The 27,656-nt window shown below is 29.8% G+C and overlaps 2 protein-coding genes and 1 long non-coding RNA gene across 3 annotated transcripts; 1 reads left to right on the plus strand and 2 right to left on the minus strand.

The window, feature by feature from the left end:
- Positions 1–2,577: 2,577 nt before the first annotated feature.
- LOC102585597 (peroxidase 3-like) lies at positions 2,578–4,320 on the minus strand. Its single transcript, XM_015305341.1, has 4 exons — positions 4,066–4,320; positions 3,720–3,917; positions 3,388–3,550; positions 2,578–3,177 (listed from the first exon to the last, which is right to left on the minus strand). The coding sequence occupies exons 1-4, from the start codon at positions 4,273–4,275 to the stop codon at positions 2,759–2,761; spliced, it is 990 nt and encodes a 329-aa protein (XP_015160827.1). The 5' UTR covers positions 4,276–4,320; the 3' UTR covers positions 2,578–2,758.
- An 11,126-nt stretch (positions 4,321–15,446) lies between these two features.
- Positions 15,447–17,107, minus strand: LOC102581076 (peroxidase 3-like). Its single transcript, XM_006367212.2, has 4 exons — positions 16,828–17,107; positions 16,457–16,654; positions 16,151–16,313; positions 15,447–16,069 (listed from the first exon to the last, which is right to left on the minus strand). The coding sequence occupies exons 1-4, from the start codon at positions 17,032–17,034 to the stop codon at positions 15,651–15,653; spliced, it is 987 nt and encodes a 328-aa protein (XP_006367274.1). The 5' UTR covers positions 17,035–17,107; the 3' UTR covers positions 15,447–15,650.
- A 7,045-nt stretch (positions 17,108–24,152) lies between these two features.
- Positions 24,153–26,035, plus strand: LOC107059001 (uncharacterized). The gene is made up of 2 exons (XR_001472470.1): positions 24,153–24,659; positions 25,519–26,035. It is a non-coding gene; the product is annotated as an uncharacterized lncRNA (long non-coding RNA).
- The last annotated feature ends 1,621 nt before the right edge of the window (positions 26,036–27,656 follow it).

Genomic DNA, 27,656 nt, shown 5'->3' on the forward strand with positions numbered 1-27,656 from the left:
CACTTCACATTTTTCTTGCTTTCCTTCACAATGAAGAAACACCATTATTTATAGGTGAAGAAGTCTTCTATAATCAATGGGTAGAATATGGGTAGATGAATGTGATAGATGTTACATAAGTTACAAGAAACTAACGGTAATATGAATTACAAGAAACTAATGACCATGAGAGTTACAAGAACTAATGGTCATATAAGTTACAAGAACCAATAGTCATATTCTACCATAATTTATACCCACTAACATATGCACTTAATATTTTATTTTAATAACAAAATGCATATACAACAACGGTTTGTATATTGGCAAGCGAAATATACAAACGAAGTTTTGAAAAATTCTTAAATATATAAATACAAAATTTGTATATACTTACCATATTTGTATATTCGTAAGCGAAATATACAAAATGACATAAATATACAAACGGCAACCTCCATAGCAAACAGAACTATAATTATGGAGCGCAATTATCAAAACTATAGCTATAAAGCCTATTTCTAAAATTTTCTAAATAAAAAAGGGGACAATGAAATAACTCATTCCAAAAAAGAAATTTTTCACTCTTGAAATTAAGGAAATGATTGGACTATAACTATTATTTATTTACATAGGGGGATTTTTGCTTATAGTCACTCAAAAACAACTTAATTATACTTTGTAGCTATAATTTGCTAACTACGATTCGTAGCTACATGTTAGAGGGAGGAGAGAGGCGAGCGAGAGAGGAAATAGAGTGGGGAGAGTCAAATTGTATATGTATATCTGACAAATAATTGTATATATATATAACTGATATACATATTTAATTTATTTGTATATCTGGCGAGCGAGAATGAGAGAGGGAGGAGAGAGGGCAGAGAGTGAAGAGAGACGAACTGTATATGTATATGTGTCAGATAATTGTATATATGTAACTGGTATACATATGTATTTGTATATCTTGCGAGCAAGATTGGGAGAGGGAGGAGAGAGACGGGTGAGATAATGAGAGGGAGGAGGGAGGCGAGTGAGATTGGGAGAGAGAGGAGAGAGGCGAGCGATATTGAGAGAGGGAGGAGAGAGGCGAGTGAGATTGGGAGAGGGAGGAGAGAGGCGAGCGAGAGAGGGCAGAGAGTGGAGAGAGACTAATTGTATTTGTATATGTGACATATACATGTATAATTTGTATTTGTATACTATAAAAGAGGAGGAAGTCGAGAGAGAGGAGAGAAATGACATTATTACAACTAAAATTAAGTTGAGTCATAATTAATTCAAACTATAGTTATGTTAGCTAATTAACTAGTATAATTATCAAAAAGATCGTTGAATGGATTTCAATCTTGGAGGGGGGGGGGGACAAAAGAGAAGTACTTTTTTTTAAAAAGGTATATTTTGTTCATATTATTTCCCAGCAACTTAATCTTCTATTTAAAACTTTATCTACACCAAATTCTTCAAAGTCAACTTATAGTTTCTGACCAAAATAAAAATTAAAAAAAGTTCTAGTTATTAGATTTGTTATATAAATCAACTGCTCCATCCTCTTGCTTAAAATATGTTATTCTTGCTTAAAATATATGATCAAAATATATTAAAAGAAGCCAATTTGAAGAGGAAAACATGAAAAATCATAGTAAGGAAGAATCCCCCATATGTAGCTAGCGTTTGACCATAGATTTCATAATATTCTTGGCAAATATTATTTGGGTGAAAATTTGGGTGAACTTTCACCATGTGTTTGACCATAGTATTTGGGAAACATATTTCACTTTTTTAGAAAAATATGATTTATACCCACAAGTTTTAAAAACTATCAAAACTAACCATAAGTTTGTATTACAAGTCAATTGGATCTTCGTTGCAACAAATAACAAGTAGTGTCTGTGACACTGGAGCAATGTGATAGTTTAGAGTGAGTGCAACAAGCATCACTCCATACATCGTGAAGTAGACAAAGCACATGACTTTGTTACCCTGAGCCGATTGTTCATCATTTTCATCAACAGCCATATCATCACTTTCATATTCACCGAATATTTCATCACTATTTTGATGTTCACGTAAAAAAATATGTAATACAAACGCAAAACAACTACTATAGAGGGTGTTTTTGTGAAAGATAAAAGTTTGGTATAAAATTTCAATTTTTAAAAGATCTCAAATAATGAGATTTGACCTAAATACTAGAAAAACCTAGTATTTGGGAATTTGGGATATTTGCCAAAAATATTTGCCAAATAATGACAAATTGTATGGACAAACACTATTTGCTAAATTTCTCCCCAAATATTATATTACTTAGGAAATCTATGGCCAAACGGCTCCTAGTATCTTGTAAATTTTTACCATTATATGTGAAAGTGTTACTATTTAGGAAGTTAAATAGACTTTTCCTTTACTATAATTTTCTCTAACTTTTAAAAAGATAAATCATTAGCTATGTCGACTTGTAACACTTTTAGTAAAATTTTACTTTTAGGAAACTGAAAAATCTAGATCAAATTCGTAGTCAAACTTAAGAGTATTGACCCTTGCATATACTTACTTATATACTCTTAATAATAAGAGGCAGTAATTAGTACAACAAAAATGGAGAAGAAAAGGCTATTGTCATTGGAATTTTATTTTGAAACTCCCAATCAAGGTACAAAAGTAGAATAACAAACATACTATACAAAGGAACAATAATACAAATAATCCCCAGAAAAACAACAAAAAAACACAAACATAAAGCCAAATAAAATTTGAAATTTTAAGTACAAACATTGGTTTTCTACTTGTTCACAAATGCACATTGCTTTCTAATTTCACCAGCAGAGCCAGTTTTAACTCCTATCCTTCCCATTTTCTCCATCGCCTTAGCAAATTCGGTGTTGAACTCTTCGAGTGAACCCTTAACTAGCTGGTTGATGAACGATTTTGTCGTAGCACTTGTTGTTAAGGCTGCATCAGATTGAAATAGGCCTCTCCTTTTGAGCAAAAGTTTGTAGTAGCTAAGATCAAACGTCCTAAAACTACCAGGATCCATCTCAACTATCGTTGTATTGTCGTTGATTGATTTGCATTTTTTCCCCTTAAGATTGGATGCGTATTCACTATCTAGAGATGGATCTTGTGTTCCCAAAACACCAGTGAAATTGTACAAACGTGTTGAAAATGACGAACAATGAGAGACTCCAATGGTGTGAGCACCTGAAAATTAAAAAGAACCTCTGTTATAGTTATGACTGAAAAATGAAAATTGTTATCAGGATTTGAACTTTGTGTAGTTATGCTTCTTACGAGAAGCAAATTCAAGATGTGAACTGATTGTACTTTTAAAAATATGAGTTCAGTCGAACCAATAGTGCATAGGCTGCACTCGCGCCTCTATAAATGTGTATGTACTTCAATTGAGTTTACCTGATAAGAGGACCAAGTCTTTTAGATCAAGACCCTTGTTGGCAAAAGAAGTCTGAAGACTAGACAAGTTACTAGTTGGAGGTGGAATATTTGCCAATGCTTCAGAAGCATTAGATATTTTTCCATCTCTTCTACCAGTTGGTACATTCCAGTGAGGTCCTCCCTATCATGCAAACAGGAAGAAAATTAGAATGGCGGATTCTGTGAGTTCAATCTATATGTACACACATGTAACGTTCATTCTGAACTCACTGACTAATTAGTCGATGTTAAGTTATATAGCCAAATATTTAGGTAGGTATGTGTGTTATTTTCTCGAGTTTTATACTTACGGTGACCACAACAGAGTCTCTAGCAACTAAGGTAACAATATCAGCACAAGAAACAACTCCAGGGCATTCAGCTTCAACTATTTTCTTCACTCCATCTATGAATGAGAAACCTCTCAATGTTTGATTAGGAATTGCCACTTTTTCTGTCTGATTCTTCGTGCTCGAAGTGAAATTCAGAAGTACAGAACCATCACAACCCTGCATTTTTTTTTAAAAAAAACACTTAATTAGAAGCAGAATACACCGACAACGTAACCCCTTAAACTTATCAGTAAATTTCATTTAGACACTCGGCTTATGGTCTATTCAATTGAGCATATGAACATATGATAAAATGTTAACGTACCCTGACAAAGCAATCATGGAAATGAAGTCGCAATAAGGCTGCTGCAAGAGATGGTGCCTTTGGGATGTGCTTGTGGACATAGTCCTCAATAATTTTCTCTGCTTTTGGACAACTCTTGGCATAGAAATTGAGTTGTAACTGTGCATGACTAGCATCGAAAAATATACCTACAATACAAATAACAAAGAAACCCAAGCCAAAAGTAGACATATTTTGTTACTACTAGTGAAAGAGACCTTACTTGGTATTTTTTTTCCTTTCTGTCACACATCAACTAGAGAGGATCAAAGCCAATTTATAGGACTAGAAATTAGATTAGTTATAGTATGTCTCTTTCAGTAGGGCTTATAATTCAGTGAGATTCCTTTTATTGTGACCAACCTCAATCATTTTGATGCCTAAACAAACACCTATATTAAGATTGTTTAAAGGATCAAACACCAAATAGAGTAAAACTCATTTGTACTCTATTTGCACAGTGTAATTTTTTGACGAAGGGAGTTGGATAACTTTCTTGACACTACTTAGTTCCGCCACTGGATGGAGCCGTGTCAGTTGACATCCATTTAATAGGCAAAACTTTTATGTATTTATTATATGTTGAATTCACTTGACTTTTTTTTGTATGTGATTCTATATACTTTGACTTCACGTAGTGAAAATTCGGATTCCGCCATATATAGTTTACTGTGCTTGTGGAAGTCAATTTTTCAATAATTAGCACATACATATATCTGAACTGGACAAACTGAGTTTTTGCTATTTATTCATCTTTGATGTGAAAGGCATAATGTAAGTCGGGGCAACTCAACGCAATCAGAGGTCTAAAATAAAATTTTAATTAGAGGCCTAAAATCTAAATAAACTTCATATGCATTAATTTTTTTAGAAAAAAGTTCTTACATTTTTAAATGCAAAGTATACTTAATATTTTTTTATAAATGATTTATTCAATTTCTTTTTCAATTATTAGCTTTAGATAAGATTTTATCAATTCAACGTTGAAAAACATCTTTTTACTCAGGCAATTATTATATGAAATGTTAACATAGTTCTATAAGTAATAAGTTGACAAATTTCAAATAAAGATAAGAGTTAGAACCATAGAATTTGATTCAAGAAGTTGATAATTTGTATACCCCACATTTTACTACGTATGTTGTAATGATTGAAAATCTAAGAATAAATAGAAAAAAAAATTACAATTCACTTTGTTCAACACTTTTGACTATTGATTCATATTTTTGACAGAGTACTACTCTAACTTATCAAAAATTTAAAGAAGAGAATGTAAAAGCTGTTAAAAGAATAAAATAATGTGAATATTAACGTAGAGAGTGTAAGAAAATAAAACATTTTTTCTTAATTTCATCTATTTAAATGAGATTAAAGAGAATAAAATAATATTTTTTTTAAAATATATAATTTTATTATAAATAGTTATTTTTTTCTATAAAAGATTAACACATAACTTATTCTTGGTAAAAGATTGAAGCCCTGAAATTGGGGTTGGCCAATGCCTTATTCAACATAGTTGCATAAATAAATAATGGAGATTAGGTTTTTAGAAAGTCGGAATATGGTGTTATTTAATAAAAAAAATTCACCAAAAAACAACTACATATAACTAATCCTGCCTAGATAAGATTGATTGATTCTGCGTTTGTTGAGAAGATAAGGCCAATAGTACTTTTTGTCTTAATTAATTTAAGTTTTTAGTCAACTAATTTCCATGCAAAGAGCAAGATCTTGGAGGCATTTAATGGAAAAATAAATATTCATCCATCACGGGAAAAAAAAAGGACAATGAAATAACTTCTTCCAAAAAAGAAAAATTTCACCCTTGAAATTAAGGAAATGGTTGGACTATATAATTATTATTTATTTGGCTGAATTATTTGTGGCCTCCTAAAATTGGCACCAACTTTTACTTAGACACATCTAATAAAATTTATTCATTTTAAACACTTCATGTCAAACCTAATTAATGTATCATTTTGTCACTTTTTTTATTTTTGCTTCCATGGCATAGTAAGTATGATATACTCGCTTGATCGAGCGTGAAAGGCTTATTTAGCCAATTTTAATTATTTTTTCTTCTTCTCCTCCATTTCCCCAAAAGCTTAAACTTTAACCATGAGGGGGGTGAAGACAGTTACAACTTTACATGTAGATTGAAGGAATTTTGGCCTTCACTTTATTTTCTAGTTTTTATTTTTTACTTTATATTATGGATTTTGCTTACTCGATCTAATTAAGGTGTGCTGATATTAAAAGTAGATATATTTAGTTATAGTCTGTCAGTCTTTGTGCGTATTAGTTGATTAATTCATTGTCATAATTACATTTAGATGTGTAAAATGAGTTGAGTTAATAAACCAATGAACGATAAACTTACTTATGCTTGGACGAGTTGGTCATGTTGGGAAGGTCATGAACTAATTTTGTAACCTCTAGTTACATTGCTCAACCTCGCTCGATTTTTACATTGGAACAAACTCCCTCTTAATTAAGTTGGTCTAAAGTACCAATAAGGGTTGTGTGGAGTGGTAAGTACTGTAGGAAATATAGATAATACTTTTTTTAGAGAATGCTCAAGTTTTATATAGGCTACTTAAGGTTACTTGAGATGATTATAATTATCAACTACATTTCTATTTATACTACTAAAAATGTAAAATCAAAAGTCTTGCATAAATGGCTATCTACATGTATCATAATTTACTAGATACGTTACAAAATACTAAAAGACTTCTTGAAAAATTAAGAGACAATATTGGAAGACTTATAAACATCAAGGTGTGAATGTATTAATTCCAACACTCCCGGCCCCTTAATGCATTTGCTTGACAACTCCAATGCGTTCTCGACGATATCAAAACTTTTCTCTGGGAAGTACTTTGGTGAAGATGTCAGCGAGTTGTTCTCTTGTCTGGCAATAAAGCAACTGAATTTCACATTTCTCTTGTGCTTTTGAATATCTCCTCTTGAGTGAATTTTGTTTTGTAAATCCATTTTAGACTTACAACTTCTCTTTCTTTGGATAAAATTACATGCTCCCAAGTATTATTTTTCTCAATTATTCAAATTTCTTCTGTCATGGCTTTCTTCCAAACATCAAGCTTTATTGCCTCCTCATAATTTTCTGGCTCAACACCGGTAAAGTTGCATCTTTGATAAATGTCACTCAACATTTGTGTTCCTCTTGGAGGCGGCTCTTCATCATCTGAATCTGAGATTTCTTCCCTTTGAGGGACATTTTCCTCATCCTCTTCTTGATTTGATGTATATAAAGATATGATAGAAGTATTCTCTACCTTAATCTCAGTATCTCAGGAAGGTCTTGCACCATGTTTTTTTGCTTCAGAAGCTTCAAGCCATGAAAATTCAAGTGACAATTTTTTTTTGTGCCAAAGCCATGAATCATCTACAACTTCATTTTTGAATGCATTGTAATGAAATTGTAAAGGAATATTTCTTTTTATCATCTCTACTTCAACAATGACTTGATTTGGCTCAAGTTTATCATAAATCTTGCAATAATTATCTCTAAACACAAGAGAATAATCATTTTCCAGGAGTTGACCAACACTAAGCAAATTTTCTTCCAAGTCAGAAACATAAAGAACATCATGAATTTGCTTACCGCTCCCTTTTTATGTTGATCGAAATGGTACCTTTACCTTTTGCAATAACTACAACTTCATTCCCCATTCTCACTTTAGTAGTGATGCTACTATTAATTGAGAGAAAAGTCTTTTCATCTCCAGTTATGTGATTGCTACAACCGCTATCAACATACCATTCATTGCTTTTTGCTGAAGCATCAAATTGAGAAGCAAAGAAAAGATTTTCTTCATTTTCTTCCTCCCGTTCTTCACAGAAATTTGTTTGCTCCTGTTGCTTGTGCCAACAATCCTTCTCAATATGGCCAAACTTTTTACAAAAGTTACATTGGGGCTTGCCTTTGTGCCAATATTTTTCTGCATTGTGATTAGTCTTTTTGCAAATTTTACAAAAAATACTAGTACTTTTCTCACCTTTTTCTTCAACCTTCTTAGAAGAACCGTCATGATCCTGCTTCTTTTTTGGATTGTAATTCTTTTTTTGCTGATTTTTTGAGAAATTTTGAGAAATTTCATTGGTTCTGGACTAGAAAGTCGTCTCTTTGGGTTGATCTTCACGAAAAAATCTTCGCTTCTCATGTGCACGAAATGATCCAACTTGCTCTTTGATGGAAAGCTTTGAAAGATCTTTTGTCTCCTCAATGATAGCAATAATAACTCATATTTCTCTGTGACACTAATTAGAATCTTTTCCACAACTTGTTGGTCAGAAATTGTATCACCATGATTTTTCATTTTATTAACAATATCCATGACTCTGCAATATTTATCTATTTTTTCAGATTCTATCATCTAAAATTTTGAAACACTCTACTAAGAGTTTAAAGATTTATAGTGCGTACCTTTTCGTCACCATACACCTCAGTTTTCAAAGACTCTCAAGCATGCTTTGCAGTCTCACAAGTAGCATTTTTTTTTTGCAAAATATGCTCTTGAGAATCCCATTTAGATTTTGCTCAAGGCTTTTGTATCTTGACGATACTTAGCCTCAAGATTTTTCATCTATGTTGCTGTAAATCACCATCGTTTTCTGGCTTTTCAATGACATTTGCAACAATTGTCCACAAACCTTCAACTTTCAGATGTGTTCTCATTCTTATCTTTCAGTATTCAAAATCAGTTCTATCAAAATATGGAGTAAGAACTGCTGGATAATCAACACCTTCATTTGTTTTGGATGCCATAATTTTTTCTTCACCTAACCCCAGATTAAGAACGAAAAACTGCTATGAATTATGATACAATGTTAAATTAGGTCTTAGGCCTAACTCACACTCCAAAAGCTAGCTTAAAGGGAGGAGAATTTCTCAAGCCTATAAAGAGCATCTCATTAACCACCAATGTGAGACTTTTGTCATTCTTTAACACTCCACCTCACGCCTAGTGCTTAGCATCTGGTGCGTAAGCAATTTTAATTTATTTTTTTGGGGACGGGGAGGGAGGGGACATTGGGTGAGATGGGTCATGCTCTGATCTATACCAATTTGTAGGAAATATAGAAGGAGAATACTCTCTTTAGAGAATGATCAAGTTTTATATAGGCTACTTAAGGTCACTTGAGATGATTACAATCATCAACTATATCTCTATTTATACTACTAAAAATGTAAAATCAAAGGTCTTGCATAAATGACTAGATATACATGTATCATAATTTACTAGATATATGTATTACAAAAGACTAAAAGACTTCTTCCAAAACTAAGAGACAATATTGGAAGACTAAACATCAAGGTGTGAATACATTAATTCCAACAAGTACTCCATCCTCCTTAATCAAGAGGTCATGAGTTTGAGTCTCCTTGTGTACAGAATTGCCTTTGTTAGAAAGCATTTTACATTACATGTGAGACTTTTCGACGTGAATTCAAATTTAGTCGGGTTTCAATGTGATATTGAATACCGAGTGGAAAACTAAAAAAATAAAATTAGTCTACAGTACCCAATACCAAAGGAGAAGGAAAATTTTTATGGTGATAGAGGCACAAGTATGACATGGTGTGTGAGAGATTATTTTTTAATAAAAAATATATGGGTCCTATTTTTTTATTTGCATTGTTATTTCTCTCTCCTACATTTACTTAATTTTTATGAATAAAAAATTATCATGTTTGAATGATAGTGGGGCCTTTCTCTCTCCTACTTTGCTTCTCACACTTCTTTTTCTCAATTTCTTCCCTTTAACCTTTTTTTTTCCTTTCTAAATTCTTTGTTGATTTCAAATCACTGTTTTCCAATCATAAATTTAATTTACTCAATTCTTCTTATATTATATATCTTTCTCCATTTGATAATTGGCTTGTAGATTTTATTTTTATTTTTTTAAAAAATAATCAAGAATATTGAAAGGAAAAATCTAGGAGAAAATTATAAAATGAAGACTAAAATTTTAACCTACGAGATGAACGCCTAGGTAGTCAATTAACTAAGCTATGAAAATTCCTCATTTGGTACATATATATACGTTGAATTGATTAGTTTTTTCATTTATCAAACCAACCGAATCAATAAAATTAAGTTTTTTATTTTCTTAATTTTTAAAAAAGTTTAATTGCGTATTACACTAAAATTAATTTATTTTTTACAAATAATGATGTAAATGCCACACTTCCATACCATTATATCTAATTCAATTTCCTTAAAAGGGAAAAAAAATATTTTGTATATACAAATATTTATCATATAATATATTTTTCCTTTTTTTGCGCATTACAGTTGATGTTTTTGTATATATATAATTGTTTACTAACAAGGGTTTTGGTGGAGTGGTAAGTACTCCTTCATCCTTAACCAAAAGGTTTCAGGTTTGAGTCTCCTTGGGTACGGAATCACCTTTGTTCGGAAGAGCTTTATCCTCAATGTGGGACTTTTCGATGCGAATCCAAATTTAGTCGGGCTTCAATGTGGGTATCAGATACCGGGTGGGAACAAATATATATATATATAGAGAGAGAGAGAATTAAAAATAAAAAATAATATACCTGCTAATTATCAAATGAAAAAGATAAATATATGAATGATATAAAAAGAATAAGTAGATAAAATTCATTAGTCAAAGTTGATCTAAACATTTAGAGTAAAGAAGAATTATTATTTAAAAAAAAAATGAAGAATAGAACGTATGTAGTGTAAAATGTAAGAGAAAGAATAGCAATGTAAAATAAGAAGAATAGGACTCACATAACTTTTTATTCATAAAAAATAAGTAAAGGTAGGAGAGAGAAATAATAATATAAATAAAAAAGTAGGATCTACACATTTTTTTATTAAAAAATAGTCCCTCACACACCATGTCATACTTGTGCCTCTACCACCATAAAAATTTTCAAGGAGAACATATTCTAAACAATTATCCAAAATGTTAGTAACACTGTGGCCAGCCAGACCAGCAAATCCTAGGCAAGTTCTTGTGGGCTTTAGAATTCATCATTGGAATTTTAACACTGTATTCCTTTCCAGCCAAGCCCAGTCCTTCATTTGAAGGTCATTCAAATGCTTTACTCAACTCAATTCATCATTCAATTCTTTCTTTTAAAAGAAAATCAATATATACTCCTTCCGTTTTATATTAAAATAGATGTCCAGTGAAATTAAGATAAAATTTATCATTTAATTTTCAATTAGTCTTTATTATTAATAAATTGTCATTTTATTTATCGCATCTTAAGCGATATGTCAAGCAATATTGGACAAGTAAAAATAGACGGAGAAAGTTGAAATCTGCCATTTGTCATCGATAATGCCACTTAGCTTCCATATCAATTGGTGATAATATTATAAAAAATAAAGAGTAATACTCTTGTATTTTAATTTATTTGTCTACTTTTAATTTTATATAGAGTTTTAGAAAATAAGTAAGACTTTTAAATTTTATAGTCTTAAATGTGACATTTGAAAAATTGAAATTAAAAATTTGTTTTAAAAAAAAATTCTTTTTTAAACGAAATAACAAAAAATTAGAACAAACTAATTAAAACAGACAGTGAGGCAGAGTATGTTAATGTTACATAGAATTAAAAAAAAAATACAAGTCATTATATTTAAACATATTGGAGGAGGAGATATTATATAGGGATAATTGTACATAACGGTAAACTAATAATGTTAATTAAATGTACTAACTACCGTTTCAGTTATTTTCTTTAATAAGCAAAATCTCGTTCACTTTGCTATTATAGGGCTCCACCGATTTGTATAATTTATTAAAAAAAATAAAACAGACGTTTTTCCTTTTCCCTTTCTTTTATACAATCTCTTCTCCTATTTCCTTCAAATTCTCCCAAATCTTCTCCCCAAATACAATTTCAAATTACAAATTTCTCCAGCACGTCCTCGTCTCGTTTTCAAAAGAGAAACATTATTTCAAAAATTTCAGGTACCGCCAAAACTTATCTCATTCTATTAATTTTTGTTAATTTTTTTTCAATTTTTTCAATTTAAATGTATATGTATATATAACTTATTTTTTTCAGTCATTTATTGTATAATCATTATTTTTACAGTTTTTGTGTTGATTCATGTCTTATACTGTTTGCTTATACAATTGTGGTTGTATAAATGTATAATATTAGTAGTTATTGTATAATGTTCCTTTAAACATACACATTTGCTCACACTCATACACTTATTTCTTGGTCAAGTAAAAAAAGGAAAGATAAAACTGACGTTTATACTGATCACAATGATAAAACTGATGTTGTTGTTTGTGGGTCATTGAACTGTATAATTATGTGGGTCATTGGACTGTATAATCATGTGGGTCATTGGACTGTATAATCATTATTTTTATATTTTTTGTGTTGATTCATGTCTTCTACTGTTTGCTTATACAATTGTGGTTGTATAAATGTATAATATTAGTAGTTATTGTATAACGTTCTTTTAAACATACATATTTGCTCACACTTATTCACTTGTGTCTATTTTAATATATTTTAATATGTGAATCAACATTGGCGTTTTGCTTTCTTTAACCTTATACTCAATTTTCAGCTTAATCACATTTGTATCAACACCGAGTTGCATTGCAATAACATTATACAACTCCTTATACGATGAACTTTCTTTAAAAATCACCCCCTCAATTGTATAATCAACGTAACAATTGTCATTGTCCCATCTACTGAAATGCATAACCAAAATAGCTAATGAAGCCTATTTTACAAAATTTCTGTAATTAAAAATAAGTTATATATACATATACATTTTATACGATTAAGAATTTCAACAACAAACATAACATATATTTTATACAAATTCTAGCAACTTCAGTTATTCACATATATACATATTCCCATTATATACTCATATAAACGTTTATATACACATTCTGCATATACATTTATATATAAACAATTACATAAACAAATTAAATTAACGCGCCTTTTTATTTATTTTTTAAAACAATCAAAATGTATAAATAAAAAAAGACTGACTAGCGAATATACAGAAAGACACATCCATAGCAAACTAAAATTTTGCTACGGACTGCAATTTTATAAAGTTTTCTATAGCATACAATTATCAATTTTTAATTTGCTATACGTAAAATTTTCTCTATTATATATATATATGTTGGCTAATCGGATATATATGTGCTTGTGTTGCTTACCATTTTGACACCTTGCTAGCTAGTGTGTTTGGTAGGGAAGAAAACATTTTTTCGAATTTTCTCATATGGTCAAAAATCTATTAGAATTTTTTTTCTTACAAACACAATTTCTTTGAAAATGAAAAACAAATAGTTTTCCTAATAAAACTAAAGGAAACAAGTTCAATAATTGACCTTCCAAATTAATTGTTTTCTCTTCACCCACCCACCCTTTGACCATCAAACCCCAGTACCCCACCACACCCAAACCCTCACTTTCCATTCCATTTGGCTCATGTAATATTTTGTTAGATTATATATAAATGAGATAAGTGTCAAAAATACACCTAAATTATACCTTTTTTTTAATTTTTTTTTTTGATTAAATTTATTTTATAAAAGTATTTAGTTTTTTTTACTTCATCTCCTCCCCCCCCCCTCCCCCTTCAAATACTAATTTTAGATATTATTTTATTTTTTTTAAAAAATAATTCTACCCGCCTCACCTAACCCTCTGCTTCCAATTTTTTTTCTCATTTTGTGTTTGATATATACATATCGAAAATATTTTTTACTTGACGCCGCAAGACTTTTTTTAATTTTTTATGTTAGATTCGGTACACTAGTAGAAACATTTTTTCTAAAAATATATGTACGTACATATCTAACACAAAATGAGAGAAATGTGAAAAAAAAAAATAGGAGCGGAGGATTAAATAGAATGGGGTAGAATTTTTATTTTTTTTAAAATGATTTTTTAAAAATATTTTATAAAATAATTTTTTTTAAAAAGGATGGGGGATGGGGGTACGTGGAGGAGGTGGTGGAGTGGGGTAAGAAAAATAAGTTAAATTTTTTTTAAGATTTTTTTTATGGATAGTAATACTTTAATCTTTAATTTTTAATTAATATTAATAGTTTATTATTTAACTTTTGTCAAGGTGGAATATTTTATCCATGTGGAATGTCATGTGTCAAGGTTTTGTATGAAACAAGAAAGAGTGCATTACACACACCAATGAGGTGTGTTTCTCAAACTAAAAAGTGATAGTTTAGGTATGAAACTCACACTCTCAATAGTTTAGTATGAAACTAAAAAAAAAGATAGTTTAGGTGTGTTTTTGACACTTATCTCTATATAAATAGTTTTAGAATAATATTTTTTTGGCAAAAGTACTCATTACCCCCCTGAACTTGAAGCTTTTTATACGGTGTACACCTAAACTAAATTCCGTTTTAATTACCCCCCGAACTTGTTTATTCCTCCGTCGCGTACACCTTTTTCGTCCACCTGGCGTAGAAATTGACAACAATCTCTACTAGGCGCGTGAGGAAGTGATTTTTTGCCACATCATAACGCTACATCGATAAAAAAAAAGTAAAATCTTCATTTTTCTTTAATATTTGGCATATTTTAAACGAAAAATAGGGTAAAATGTAAATGAAAAGTAAAGGAAACAAAGATTAACACTTACTTGGTAAGAATTTCAGACAAACTTGAAATTTAATCGACCAACTTCACGTCTAGAAAAACCCAAATCCAAAAGGAGTTCCGCGAAATCAGCCCTTATTCAAAAATAACTTTTAAACAATGAATTTTAAATTTAAGAAATTTATTTTTTGCAATATTAATTTATCCAGGTGGCTATTATTTATCCAGGTGGAAATCCACATCACCAATTTAGACAGCTGTCGCACGCGTGTAGTCCCAATAGGAGTAGGTGGACGAAAAAGGTGTACGCGACGGAGGAATAAACAAGTTCGGGGGGGTAATTAACACAAAATTTAGTTTAGATGTACACTGTATAAAAAGTTTCAAGTTCAAGGGGTAATGAGTACTTCTGCCTATTTTTTTATTTACTTTGGAAACCAGGAAATAAGTTAGAAACCCATTTTTTTAAATTAAAACATTGAAGAATATTTTCAAAGTCTTCCGTGTTTCTAGGACTACTTTAAGCTAGTAAAAAGAGCACGTTCCATTGCTTATTTTGATACATTTTTCTTAGTTAATTTGCAAGAGAAAAAAACAGTACCATATACTTCAGAATCTTAAAGTAGAATAAATTAGTACTATTAATGTCACAGGAATTTTAAACTTTTGTTTGCTTTAGTTTAACATTAACAATTTAAAGCATAAAGAAGATAACATAAAGACAATACCCAGCTAGGAAAAGATTCCTTTTTTTTTTCAATTTATGGAAATGCTCTTGATCACATTACTTTTATTGCTAAAACACCAGCAAACAGCAAAATTACAATTGAAATAAATATAAAAGCACATGATACATATTACACCAAACAATTCACTCAACAGTACACATAAATTATAGTAAATACAAAACACAAAATCATTAATTAGAACTTAAATTTCAATTATTCACAAATGCACAATGCTTCCTGATTTCACCAGCACTCCCTGTCTTAACTTCAACTCTTCCCATTTTCTCCATCGATTTACCAAATTCATCGAAAAATTCTTTGAGTGGTCCATCGACAAGCTGCTCGATAAATGATTTCGTTGAGGTACGTGTTGTCAATGCTGCATCTGATTGGAATAGACCTCTCCTTTTGAGCAAAAGTTTGAAGTAGCTAAGATCGAATGTCTTGAAACTACCTGGATCCATCTCGACTATAGTAGTATTATCGTTGATTGATCTGCATTTTCTTGACTTGAGATTATCCGCGTATTCACTGTCTAGAGATGGATCTTGTGTACCTAGAACCCCGGTGAAATTGTATAGACGCTCTGTAAATGATGAGCAACGAGACACTCCAATAGTATGGGCACCTATAAGAAAATAGTATTATATTTAGTAACTTTAACATAGTATAAATTGTCGGTACGTACAACTTAAACTTAAACTCGTACCTGATAGAAGGACCAGATCATTCAGATCAAGACCTTTCTTCGCGAAAGATTGTTGTAGTCTAGTGAAGTTACTAGTTGGAGCTGGGATATCAGCATTGGCTTCTGAGACATTTGATATCGTTCCATCTCTTCTACCAGTTGGTACATTCCAAAAAGGACCTCCCTATCACCCGAAACACGAAGATAATTAGATACATAAAAGCAGAACACCTCTAAACTTGACGTATTTTATTCAGATCTACTAAACCCTTAAACATGGTTATTCAAAAACTTCGTAAATTTGCTTTATCAGAAATTTTCACTTACTGTAGCCACAACTGCGTCTCTAGCAACCAACGCGACAATATCAGCACAAGAAACAACTTCGGGGCATTCAGCTTCAACTAATCTCTTCACAGCATCAATGAATGAGAAACCTCTTACTGTCAGATTAGGATTAGCTAGTTTTTCCGTCTGATTTCCGTTAGTCGAAGTGAAATTAAGAAGTACAGATCCATCACAACCCTGCAAAGATCAAATCAAATACAAAGAATCAGAACATAAAAAAACTCTGTATGCAAAAATCACACTCCCGGATCTCATTTTACCTGTTTTAGTTTGACTGGACAAGAAATTCAAGAAAATAAAAATGATTTCTGAATTTTGTAGTCTGAAACGAGAAAGTAATAATACATTACCCTGACAAAGCAATCATGGAAATGCATTCTGAGTATGGCTGCTGCAGTATTTGGAGCCTTAGGAACTTGTTGCTCAACAAAATCTTTAATAATTTTCTCAGCTTTTGGACAGCTTTTAGCATAGAAATTAAGCTCCAATTGAGCATTTGCATAACCTATGATTACACATAATACCAAAACACTCATCAAATAGCTAAATGAAGCCATTTGTTATTTGCTTTGTCTCAAAGAAACTTTTGTTTTTCTTTGATATGTTTTTGTACTACACACATATCAACTCTATTAGCATAATAGTGAATTTATAGGGGACCTAGTGGGCTTGCTAATCAAGCTAGTAACTAACCATATCATTATTTTACTTAAATTTGAACTCTTTATAACAATATAAAATGGTTTTGTTTTAGACTCTTTCTAATTGGACTCATTCTGGATGATTTATGTTCCTTATTCATGTTGACTCAATTTTTTTTGATACAAAAAATTCTTATTTGCTCCTTTTTTAAAAATCTTTTTAATTTATTCAATTTGGTATACCTGCTCCTGTAATAGATATTGATGTTTATGACTGTATGCCTGCGAGGTACACAAGTTATTGTTTTTTTTATATAAAAATATAGAGGTACAAGTTATTTTATTTATATATATTTTTTTAAAAAAAGTGGAACAAGTTATTTCAATAATTAAAAATCTTAATACCTGCTACCATTACAATTCTAACAGCTCATGTATTAGGTTTTTGGCCAGGGCCGGCTCTTGCCAATAAAATTTTAGGCATTGGCCTTAGGCCTCCAATTTTTAGAGCCTCAAATTTTTATAAATAAAAAATTATGTATCTTAACCCCATTCAAATAGAAGAAATTAAGGAAATATTGTTTTGGTATTCTTACATTTTTTTCGTTAACACTCACATTATTTATCCTTTGTAACTCTTTTTGCACTCTATTTCTTCAAATCTTTGATAGTTAGAGTAATACACTCTCAAAAATATGAATCAATAGTCGAAAAGTGTTGAACAAAGTGCATTACAAATTCTTTTTTTAATTTATTTGTTAATTTTCATATTAAAGTAGGTATACCAAGTTATCAACTTTTTGAATCAGATTCTATAATTCTAACTCTTATTTTTAAAGTTTATCAACTTATTACTTATAAAATTGTGTTAATAGTTCATATAATAATTGTCTCAATAAAAGGATGTTTTTCAATGTTGAATTGATAAAATCTTACTTAAAACTAATAATTAAAAAAAAAGTGTTTGAAAAATCATCTATATAAAAGATATTAAGTAGTAATTTACATCCAAAAATTTAGAAAAATAAATAGATATAGATAAAATTTATATAGATTTTAGGCCTCTAATAAAAATTTCACTTTAGGCCACAAATTATATTGAGTTGCCCCTGTTTTTGGCATATTCTTTTGTTAATCCAAAATTGAAACTGTTGGAGCTGGTTTGCTACTTATTGTTTTATTTCAAATGTGTTGTATAGTGGATTTTGCATAAGCATTATAATGTAATGTAGGGACACACTTTGTCAGTTCACAATTGCATTATAATGTAATGTAGGGACACACTTTGTCAGTAGTTCACAATTCAAAGAGTCTGTTCGAATGAGTTTATAACTTACAGCTGCCTGTCAATGGTTAAAACTTCTCTACTTTAACTTTATTTATAGGTAAAAAATATTATTTATAATCTACTTTATTAATATATTTTTAGTTAGTTTATAGTTTCAATGTTTATATATTTTATTTCAAATTTGAGCTTGTAAAATTTTGTAAATATTATATATATAATTTTATTTTATTTATAGATAAAAAAATGTTATTTATAATCTACTTTGTTAATATATTTTTATGTCCAAATTTTCCACATTTATAGCATTTGATTTCATCAAGATCTATTTGTTAGTTTATAGTTTTCAATGTTTATATATTTTATTTCAAATTTGGGCTTGTAAAATTTGTAAATATTTTATTTTGTATTAAGATCCGAAGTTACAAGTATATTGTTATAGTTTTTCAAATTCGAAGTTAACAATTTACTTTGTAAATATTTTGTTTTGTATTCAGTTTGACTGTACCCTTTAATCTTATTAATTTAACATAATGAACGTTGATATTTCAAAAAAAATAATTGTACTCATGTGAATTTTACCGTTTTTACGAAAATTTCTATTCATTTAACATTTCTTAAGTTTAGCTTATCACACAGGTAAGTGAAAATATATTTGATCACATTTTCAAATATCGTATAGTTGTAAAAAACCAAAAAAATGAAAGAACCGACTAAAACCGAAATCTAAAAAACCGACTTTGGGTGGTTTGATTTGGTTTTTAGATTTAATAAACCGACATAATTGATTTAGATTATTTTTTTTAATGAAAAACCAAACCAAACCGACCTATGTACACCCCTAATACTTATTACCTTCTATTTATATATAAAAAAAAGTACTTATTATCTTCACTTCATCCTTAATACTACATAAAAATAATAATATAGAATTCAAATAAATTATAATAATATTGTATCCACAAAATATGAGAGAAATTAATAATTTACATTGTGTTACAATAATTGTTTCTTTCATAAAATCATATTCTAAGAGCTAGTGGTGATGGCTTGTCGGTAGGATAATTGAAATTTGAAATCAGGCTGGCTCTGCATGCTTAAAAAAATAAAAAGGCTGTGTCTTAGCCCTTCAAACTTGGGGTCTTATTTTTTTATTTTAGTAATAATAGGTAATAGGTATTTTTTAAAATTATTATATTTTTGAATATTATGTATAGAAAATGTAAAATTTTCAAGGAAAGAATCGTTCGATCTAACACATCTAGAATATTATATCTCCAAAAAGATTAAATGAATAATTATAATAAATTTTATAAATATCATATCAAAATTTAACACTTCAATATAATTTTGGCTTTAGGCTGTTAATGTACTTGAGTCACCCGTGTATATAAAAATATCTAGACGAATAGCATATTATGGAAGATGAGAATAGGGAATGTAGGGGTGGTGAGGATGGTGGCTACCAAGATGGAGTGAAGATGAAGTATATAAAAGGTTATGGAAGACACAATTAGCGTGGTATTTGTTTAATTAGTTATTTTTCATATTCTAATGATGAAAATCATTTTTCTCAATAATTTTTTCTTCAAAACTTTATCCAACAGAGCAAAAAAAAAATTAAAATATTTTTCTCCGTATCGAACATACCCAAAGTCTTAAAGTTCCACAAAATAGGGGGTTGTCGCCGAACAAACTATTTACCATATAGTTTCTTCAATCTTCCATATAAAGTCTGCAAGCTTGTCGATATCCTTCTTTGTATTTTCTTAATTTAATTTTATTCCATTAATTTGAAAAGAAAAAAAAATCAATCAACGTCTTGTCATTTGTGGGGAAAAATTGGAAAAAAAAACTTTAAAATTCAATTGCTTCGAATATCAGAAATGACAACTATAAAAGAACATACTTTTTGAAATAAGAGGTATAACTTAATGATAAGTTGTATATTTCTTTTTCATTTTTCATTAATAGTAATAGCTACTAGGATTATTCTTTTGATAAAAGCTTAATTAGATCAATAATCTCTATTTGGCTTTATCTTTATTGGGGGGAGAATATAAGAATGTGCATGGATATTAAAAGACGTACGTCAGCGATCTTTAATTAATTTTTTTGTGATTAATTATAACAATTAAAAAAGTCATAATTACAAGTATATATTTCACTTTTTCTTTATCCATGTTGTCTCAAACTTTTTGCCAACTGTTGTGGTGTTTTATTTCCAGGCTGTCTAATTAGCTTCTTTATTAGGGAACAAACACCACTAATATCTTTAATTTTATTCTTTTTTAGTCATGACCCTTTAAATTAGTTGTTACTATATCAAGTCACTACTAAATAATGAGGAAATCGACGGACAGGATTGATCCAAAAAATTGAATGGATCGATGATGTATAAGTCTATTGATATATAGCCAATTTTTCTTTAAAATCCGGCTTTGTTTATTGATTTTGGACCTCGTTTTTTTTTTACCAAGGATACTTCAAAGATCCTTTTGATATATCTTCTTATTTTAATTAGGATAGAAATTTGTCTAGAGGGAGAAGCTATATTTGCAACTCTTGGAAAACAATTTTTGCTTCTAATAATTATAAGAAGAAACTACTTGTTTCCCTTTTAAAAATAATAATATTAGTTAAGGTTATTTGGGGTGTTATATATTATGAGGCAAATACAAAAAAGGGGATTTGACCTTACCTCCTAATACAACACAAGAATAAAAACTTATCCTTCACAAAAAAGGAAAGGGGAGGCTAACATAGACAGTCCAACCCTAGCAAAAGGCCTACTTGTTCAATTTTAAAATAATAAGTTATGTTACCATTACATAAATATATTATACACATCACTACAATAAAAAATGCTTTTAGCAACACTAAATATGCACATTAATAAAGAATGTTACTCTCTCCGTTTCATTTTATATGTCAACTTTTTACTTTGCACTTACATTAAGAAATGATGTAACTTTACCCTTCTACCCTTATTTAATGTGTTCTTAAGTCAACTTTATTAATAAAATGACAAGATTAATTAACTATTCTATCAAGGGTATAATAGACAAAATATGATAATTTATGCATAAATTTTATAAAATTACAAGTATTGTGGTCCAACTATTTATATAAATGGATGACATATAAAATGAGACGGAGGGAGTAAATTTTAGTACTCCGTCCATTCCATATTAAGTTAATTTTTGAGGCATTTTCTATTTTTCAAATTAACTTAATTGCCAGTTTTCAAGACTACTTTTAGAGTGTTCTTCCAATTTTACCCTTCATTAGTTAGTATTGGAATTAGTGATTAATAAATGTTTAGTTATTTTAATCATAAATTTGACAATAATTAATAAGGGTAAAAATGGAAAACTAAGTTCAATTTATGTCTTAATCTACTTTTTTTAAAGGGTGTGAAACACCTCAAAAATTAACTTAATATGGAATGGAGGGAGTAGTTAACTGCCACAAAATTCAATGTCTCTATAGATTTTAGAATTCAATGTCTCTATAGGTTTTAGGGATATTTATAAAGAGTATTAATCGCTTTTAAAAATATATATTTAATGACAATCAAGCTATTTTCTTTAATTATGCTGTCAATTTTTTTTGGCGTAGTCCTAAAAGATTGACCTCACACTTTTTTGACTTATCCCTTTTTGATATCCAATACTTGATCAAACATGTTTTGATTTAATTACTTAGTAAATCATCTTGCTATCAACATCATGCATATTCATTACATCTCAATAATTGCAAACCAACATATAGATGTTACTCTTCAAAGGTAAGGAAAACTTTTTATATTTTTTATTTTATTTTCCTTTTTCTATTATAATAAAGTACCCCAAATTAACTTTTATTCGTTTTGATTTGACATTATTGTCAAGAGTACTTGATTTATTTGCTTTTAGAAATATTTTTCTTCAAATAACCTGGGGCCTATATATCTATTTGGACTTCTATGTCACGACAATATATTAACAGGATAAAGGATAGAATTATTGCAAAAAGTAAAAGTGATGCACAAGCATTACTTCATTCGTTTCATTTTATTTGACATCTTTTCTTTTTTAATTATTCAAAAAAAATATTATCTTATTATAATTAAAAATAATTTAACTTTAAAATTTCTCCCTTATTTTCTTAAAATGATTTACAACCACACAAATATCTAAAAATTATTTTAAAGCATAAATTTCAAAAATCGTCCCAAGTCAAATAATATCACATAAAATAAAACCGAGAAAATAGTATGTATCCCTAATTTTTTTTTTCTTAAATTCTCACATTCAATGCCACCAATATGATCCCCCAATTCATGCACTCTTTAAACTCATTTGTGCTCCATTAACCATTTTAGTTATCATGCTTATATAAAAATATAATAGAATTTTTAAGTGACACACTCACATATAGTATATTAAATTAAAGGACTAGTCATTGCAATTGGGTTAATTTTTATAGTGAAATTAGGTAAAATTAAAGAACAAATCTTTTCGATTATGACCGTTCCACCATCAAAATCTTGATGTGTTAACCCTTTTTGGCTGTTACTCCGGGGCCTTTGGTTAATAAATTAAATTATTGTTTCAATTTTGACGTATAATAAGAGAAATATTTATCAACTTTTATTATTTGTACTTGTTCTCCTATATTATTTTCCCTAGTTAATTGACCCCTCCAAAGTTTCATCTAATCCTTTTCTTCACTCCCAAGCAGGGGCGGCTCAAATCCGTTGGTCGCCTAAGGCCAAAATCAAACTAGAGGCCTGACTTTAAAAGAAATTAAAAAATTATAAATTTAAAATATAAACTATCAATAGAACAAGTAAACTTAAGCTTTGAATAAGAGAGAGATGTAAGATTAGAAAAGAGAGAGAGAAGAAATAGAACAGAAGAAGAGAGGAGGATAGAATATTTAAAAATAAAATTAGAAAAAGAATAAGGTTAAAAAAGAAAATATAACTTGTACATTAAAAAAAAAAGTACACAACTTTTTATTGGAAAGATAATAAGTAATTATCATATCTATCACTTCATTAATGCCGTTTGCATTTGTTGTCTTAGTTCTAATTTTATTTTTTTAGTTTAAATCCTACCTAATTAACTAAAAAAATGGGGGCCTGTTGACACCCAATTTTGGACCTCCACAATATATATTAATCATTGAGCTTCTTAAATTCCAAACAATTTGAAATAATTGACTTTATAAAATTCAAAATATTTTTCAAGTTATTTTAAATAGTTTTGTCACTTTGTATAATTTTTAAGTAATATATATGATTTAAATAATTATTTATATAATTAGTATATTTTATGAATATTCAAAAATCGTCTCAAAAAAGATTTTTTGTTTTGATTAGTTAGTTTGGTTATATATTAGTTTAGTTTAAAAATTATTTAGTTTAGTAAGTAATTATTTCATTTAGTTAAGATTGAGAAGCTCATAATTTAATTACATTAATTCATCTTTTTTTATTTTTAGTCGAACTCACAAATTAATTCAAAAAGACTATGATCAAGGCTTCGATTAGTTATAATTGTAATCCTTTATGATTGCAATTGTAGCCACTTCTCACCTTATCTTCAAGTCTTTGCAAGACAAATTGGGCCCTTTTCATCATTTTTCAGCAGCCCATAGTGGCCTCAAATTTCCAGCAACCAATTCCCAGCCCAATATCAGCAATACCCAAATTAACAATTCTCAGGCCCAGTTTGTTTTCATATCACCAACCCAACATAACAATACATACACATACCAAATCGACCCGACCCCTGCACGTTCTTCTTCACGCGAAGAAACTCAAATCGCAGTACAGTACCCAGCGACCCCACCCTGTACGCCAACGTCTATTTCTCCAGCAAGCAGCGTCCAAATCCCAGCAAATCCGAAAAAACAGTGGCACTTGCAGCAGCAATCACGTCGCCATCCCCTTTTTCCCTCTTTTCGGGGATTTCTGAATCTCTTCCACTATTGCCTTGAAAAGAGCAAAGAGAATTCGAATTTTGAATTCAAAATCATCCGAATTTTCTGCCCGTTTCCTTCTCAATTCAGCCTAAAAATACCCCTGCTCTTTCAGTGTTAAGGAGGGGGAGGGAAGACAATAATTACTCACTGAATATGGAGGAATAGGTTTCTATTTATTTTCGTTCGCCGCTTACTGAAATTCATCGGAGCTTTGTCGGAATCTCACTTGTGGTGGTGATATCGCTCGTTTCAGCTCATGGTTTCAGTCGCTGCGCCGAAAAAGGTAAATTTCCTTTTGATCTTAATTCATTTGTTAGTTAACATTGTGTTTAGGAATAGGATGGGGTTTTCAATCTCCCCTTATGAATTTTCTGTCTATTTTATCCCTTCCAAATGCCTCTGTTTGTCTTACATGTTATTTTTCTCGTTGATGTTGGATAATAGGCGTTTTTAGTCCAAGTTTGTGTGTTTAGTCTGTTTGTGTATGAAGTGTATTTCCTAAAGCTTTCTATTTGGATATTATGTTGGAAATTGTAGCCTCAAGATTCATGATAAAGCAGCCTATTGATGTTAATATGTCACAACTTGTTTGCCCCCACGATCGAACTCTATGAATGTTCTACTAATTAGCATGTCATGTTCAAATCAAGTTCATGTCTCCATTTGGTCTAAATTTTAGTTGAAAATTCTTGTTATATGTAGTTGAGCTTTTAAAAGATGTGAAGTTCTGTTGCTTTCCAGATTCTAGGCTTACTTCAATCTATTGTTTTCTCTTTGATTTACTACCTATTTTCTCTTTTGATTGTCCTCTTTTTAGTTCATCATATGGTCCAAGTTTCTTATAAGTTGTATTAATCTGCTTATGTCTTGAAATTAATCTTGATTTGGTTAAATACGTGATAGTTGATTATATTGTGATGTTCGACTATTTGGGTTTGTTGAGGTAGTAGCTCTTGTGGTAAGAATGATTATCAGTTTAGTTGTAGTTCTTTTAGTATATGAATTTGATTGTCTTTAAATTCTATAATTAGTGTAGCTATACTAATCTTGCATGTTTTAAACTTAGATGAACCCTCTTTGTTGCTTTTCACTGTTTAAGGGAAGCACTTGCTAAGTCTCTATCTCTTAATGCATTTTTTCAGGACTGCATTCAAGTCGGCAATCATGTGATTGTTTTCTTGTTAAGTTTTGAAGATGTTGGAATATAGTTTTGCTAATATTTCAATATTTAAAATAGGTCACAAGAGTTGTGTTGTGCTCTAATATTAAATATACTTTTTTAAATGGCATGTATTACTACTCTCATTTGTTTGATTACAAGATAATATTTTCTTGCCTCTTTTAAATATGTTCCATGGATTTCTTATCAATAAGGCCTGTTACTTTCTTAAAATAAAATTGCTAATAGTCCTTATTTTTTGCTTTGTTTTGTTTTTCTCCTGGGAAATCTATCAACCAAGTCTCTTGGACTCTATTGTCCACATCCGTGTTGCATTTTGAGTCGGCCTTCATCCCTGTTTGAATTTCGGAAGCTGAAACAGTTGAAAGAGGAGTTGCATTACAGGTCCCAAAGGCTGAAAACAGGCTGAAATACATCATGTATACACTGATATACATATCAGTGCAACAAATACGTGACTAAAAACGGAAATACAGGTCGCAGGGGAAGAAATGGATTGTATACATTTGGTATACGGTTCAATATACAGGAAAATTGGTCAAAATCCGACCCGTATACAAGAATATACAGCTGATGTATACAAAAATGGGAATTGGGTTAAACCCCAAAAGTAGCAACGAATTTGGCCCAAGAAAGGCCCAAATTCAATTTCTCCCTTACTCTCCTAAATTATTTAATCGTGATTATTTATTATTTGTTTTTATTAACTCTGGCTTTATTTGTTTTGGTTTTAACTTAATTAGATTCCCCAAAAGATGAGTTATTTTCTTAGTATTGGTTTGCTTTATATATTATTTTTGTGTTGTGGTCATTTATTTTATTAATCAAATATCGATCAAATTTTATATCTTTAATTAAGTTGAATCGTTGTTCTTAAAAAGATTTGTTATTTAATGCTTTTCACTCAAATCACGTTTTTACTCATTTAAAAATGTTTTTATGTTTAAGTGTTTTTTTCTCAAATAAACTTGGAAAATGTTAGTCAACTTTTTCAATCAATTTTTGTTTTTAAAAAAAATACATACTTTGGCATTTTCTCAAAAAGGTTAGTCGAAACTTTTATTCTTCAATTAATTTTAAATGGTTTCAATGTTCAAACCAATTTGGTTTAAATTATTATAAAAATAAATAAATAAAATAAGTCAAATAAATTCTAATTAATCTAGTTTTATTAAAATTCTAATCACTTGTATTTCGAGTCAAATATTCCATTTTGGATCCCTTTCTCTAAATAAAATAAAATAATATAAAATGTGTCATTTATTTAATTATTTTCTTAAAGTTAATCAAATATTATAAATTATTATTTTTATGTTAAATCATTTTCCCAAAGAATTAGTCAAAAAATTATTTTAGTCAAGTCATAGGATAGCCGCATGTTAGCGGCTACTTTAAGTGCTAATACCTTCTTAGAGTAGAAATAAGAACTTCTTACCCATTTTATCTAAATTTTTAAAGGTTTATCTGTGAAAGCCTTTTTAAATTAAGTTTTTCTTAATTTCTTTAAAAAATTAAGTGGCGACTCTTTTCTAAATATTTTTTCTCAAATTGTTTTATACTTAGAACATTTCAAAAAAGTGATTTTTCTAAAGATAAGAAAATTATGGCACAACAGGGCCCCCTAAAATTGGGGGCCTAAGGCCAATGACTTTTTTCTAACCCTTACTAGCCGCCCTGCTCCCAAGTTGGACGACAAATGGATGACTCGTTTACACAAATGCCCTCTTTTGAAGATTTCATTTAATTACTTAGATACACGTTAGTTTGCAATATTACGAATTTTATAAGATTTTGGTGCGGTAAGATAGGTCAAGATACATATATCTTGGGATGCATGAGATCAAATTAGGTGTAATTTATTCTAGATGCATTGTATCCAAGTGGATTCACATGTATCTTGAGATATATAGATATATCTCACTCCCCTCCCTCCCATTTCGCTTGCCATTCTCCTATGTATCTGATATTCCAACTACATGTGAGTCACACTAGATACACACTGGACACATGTATATGTATGTATCTGATGTGATTCACATTTATCTAAGATACATAAACAAATCTCGCTCACCTCTCTCCTATTCTCACTTGCCTCTCTTC

This window comes from Solanum tuberosum, unplaced genomic scaffold (genome assembly GCF_000226075.1).
Source record: "Solanum tuberosum cultivar DM 1-3 516 R44 unplaced genomic scaffold, SolTub_3.0 scf00733, whole genome shotgun sequence".
In the NCBI taxonomy this organism is placed as follows: domain Eukaryota; kingdom Viridiplantae; phylum Streptophyta; class Magnoliopsida; order Solanales; family Solanaceae; genus Solanum; species Solanum tuberosum.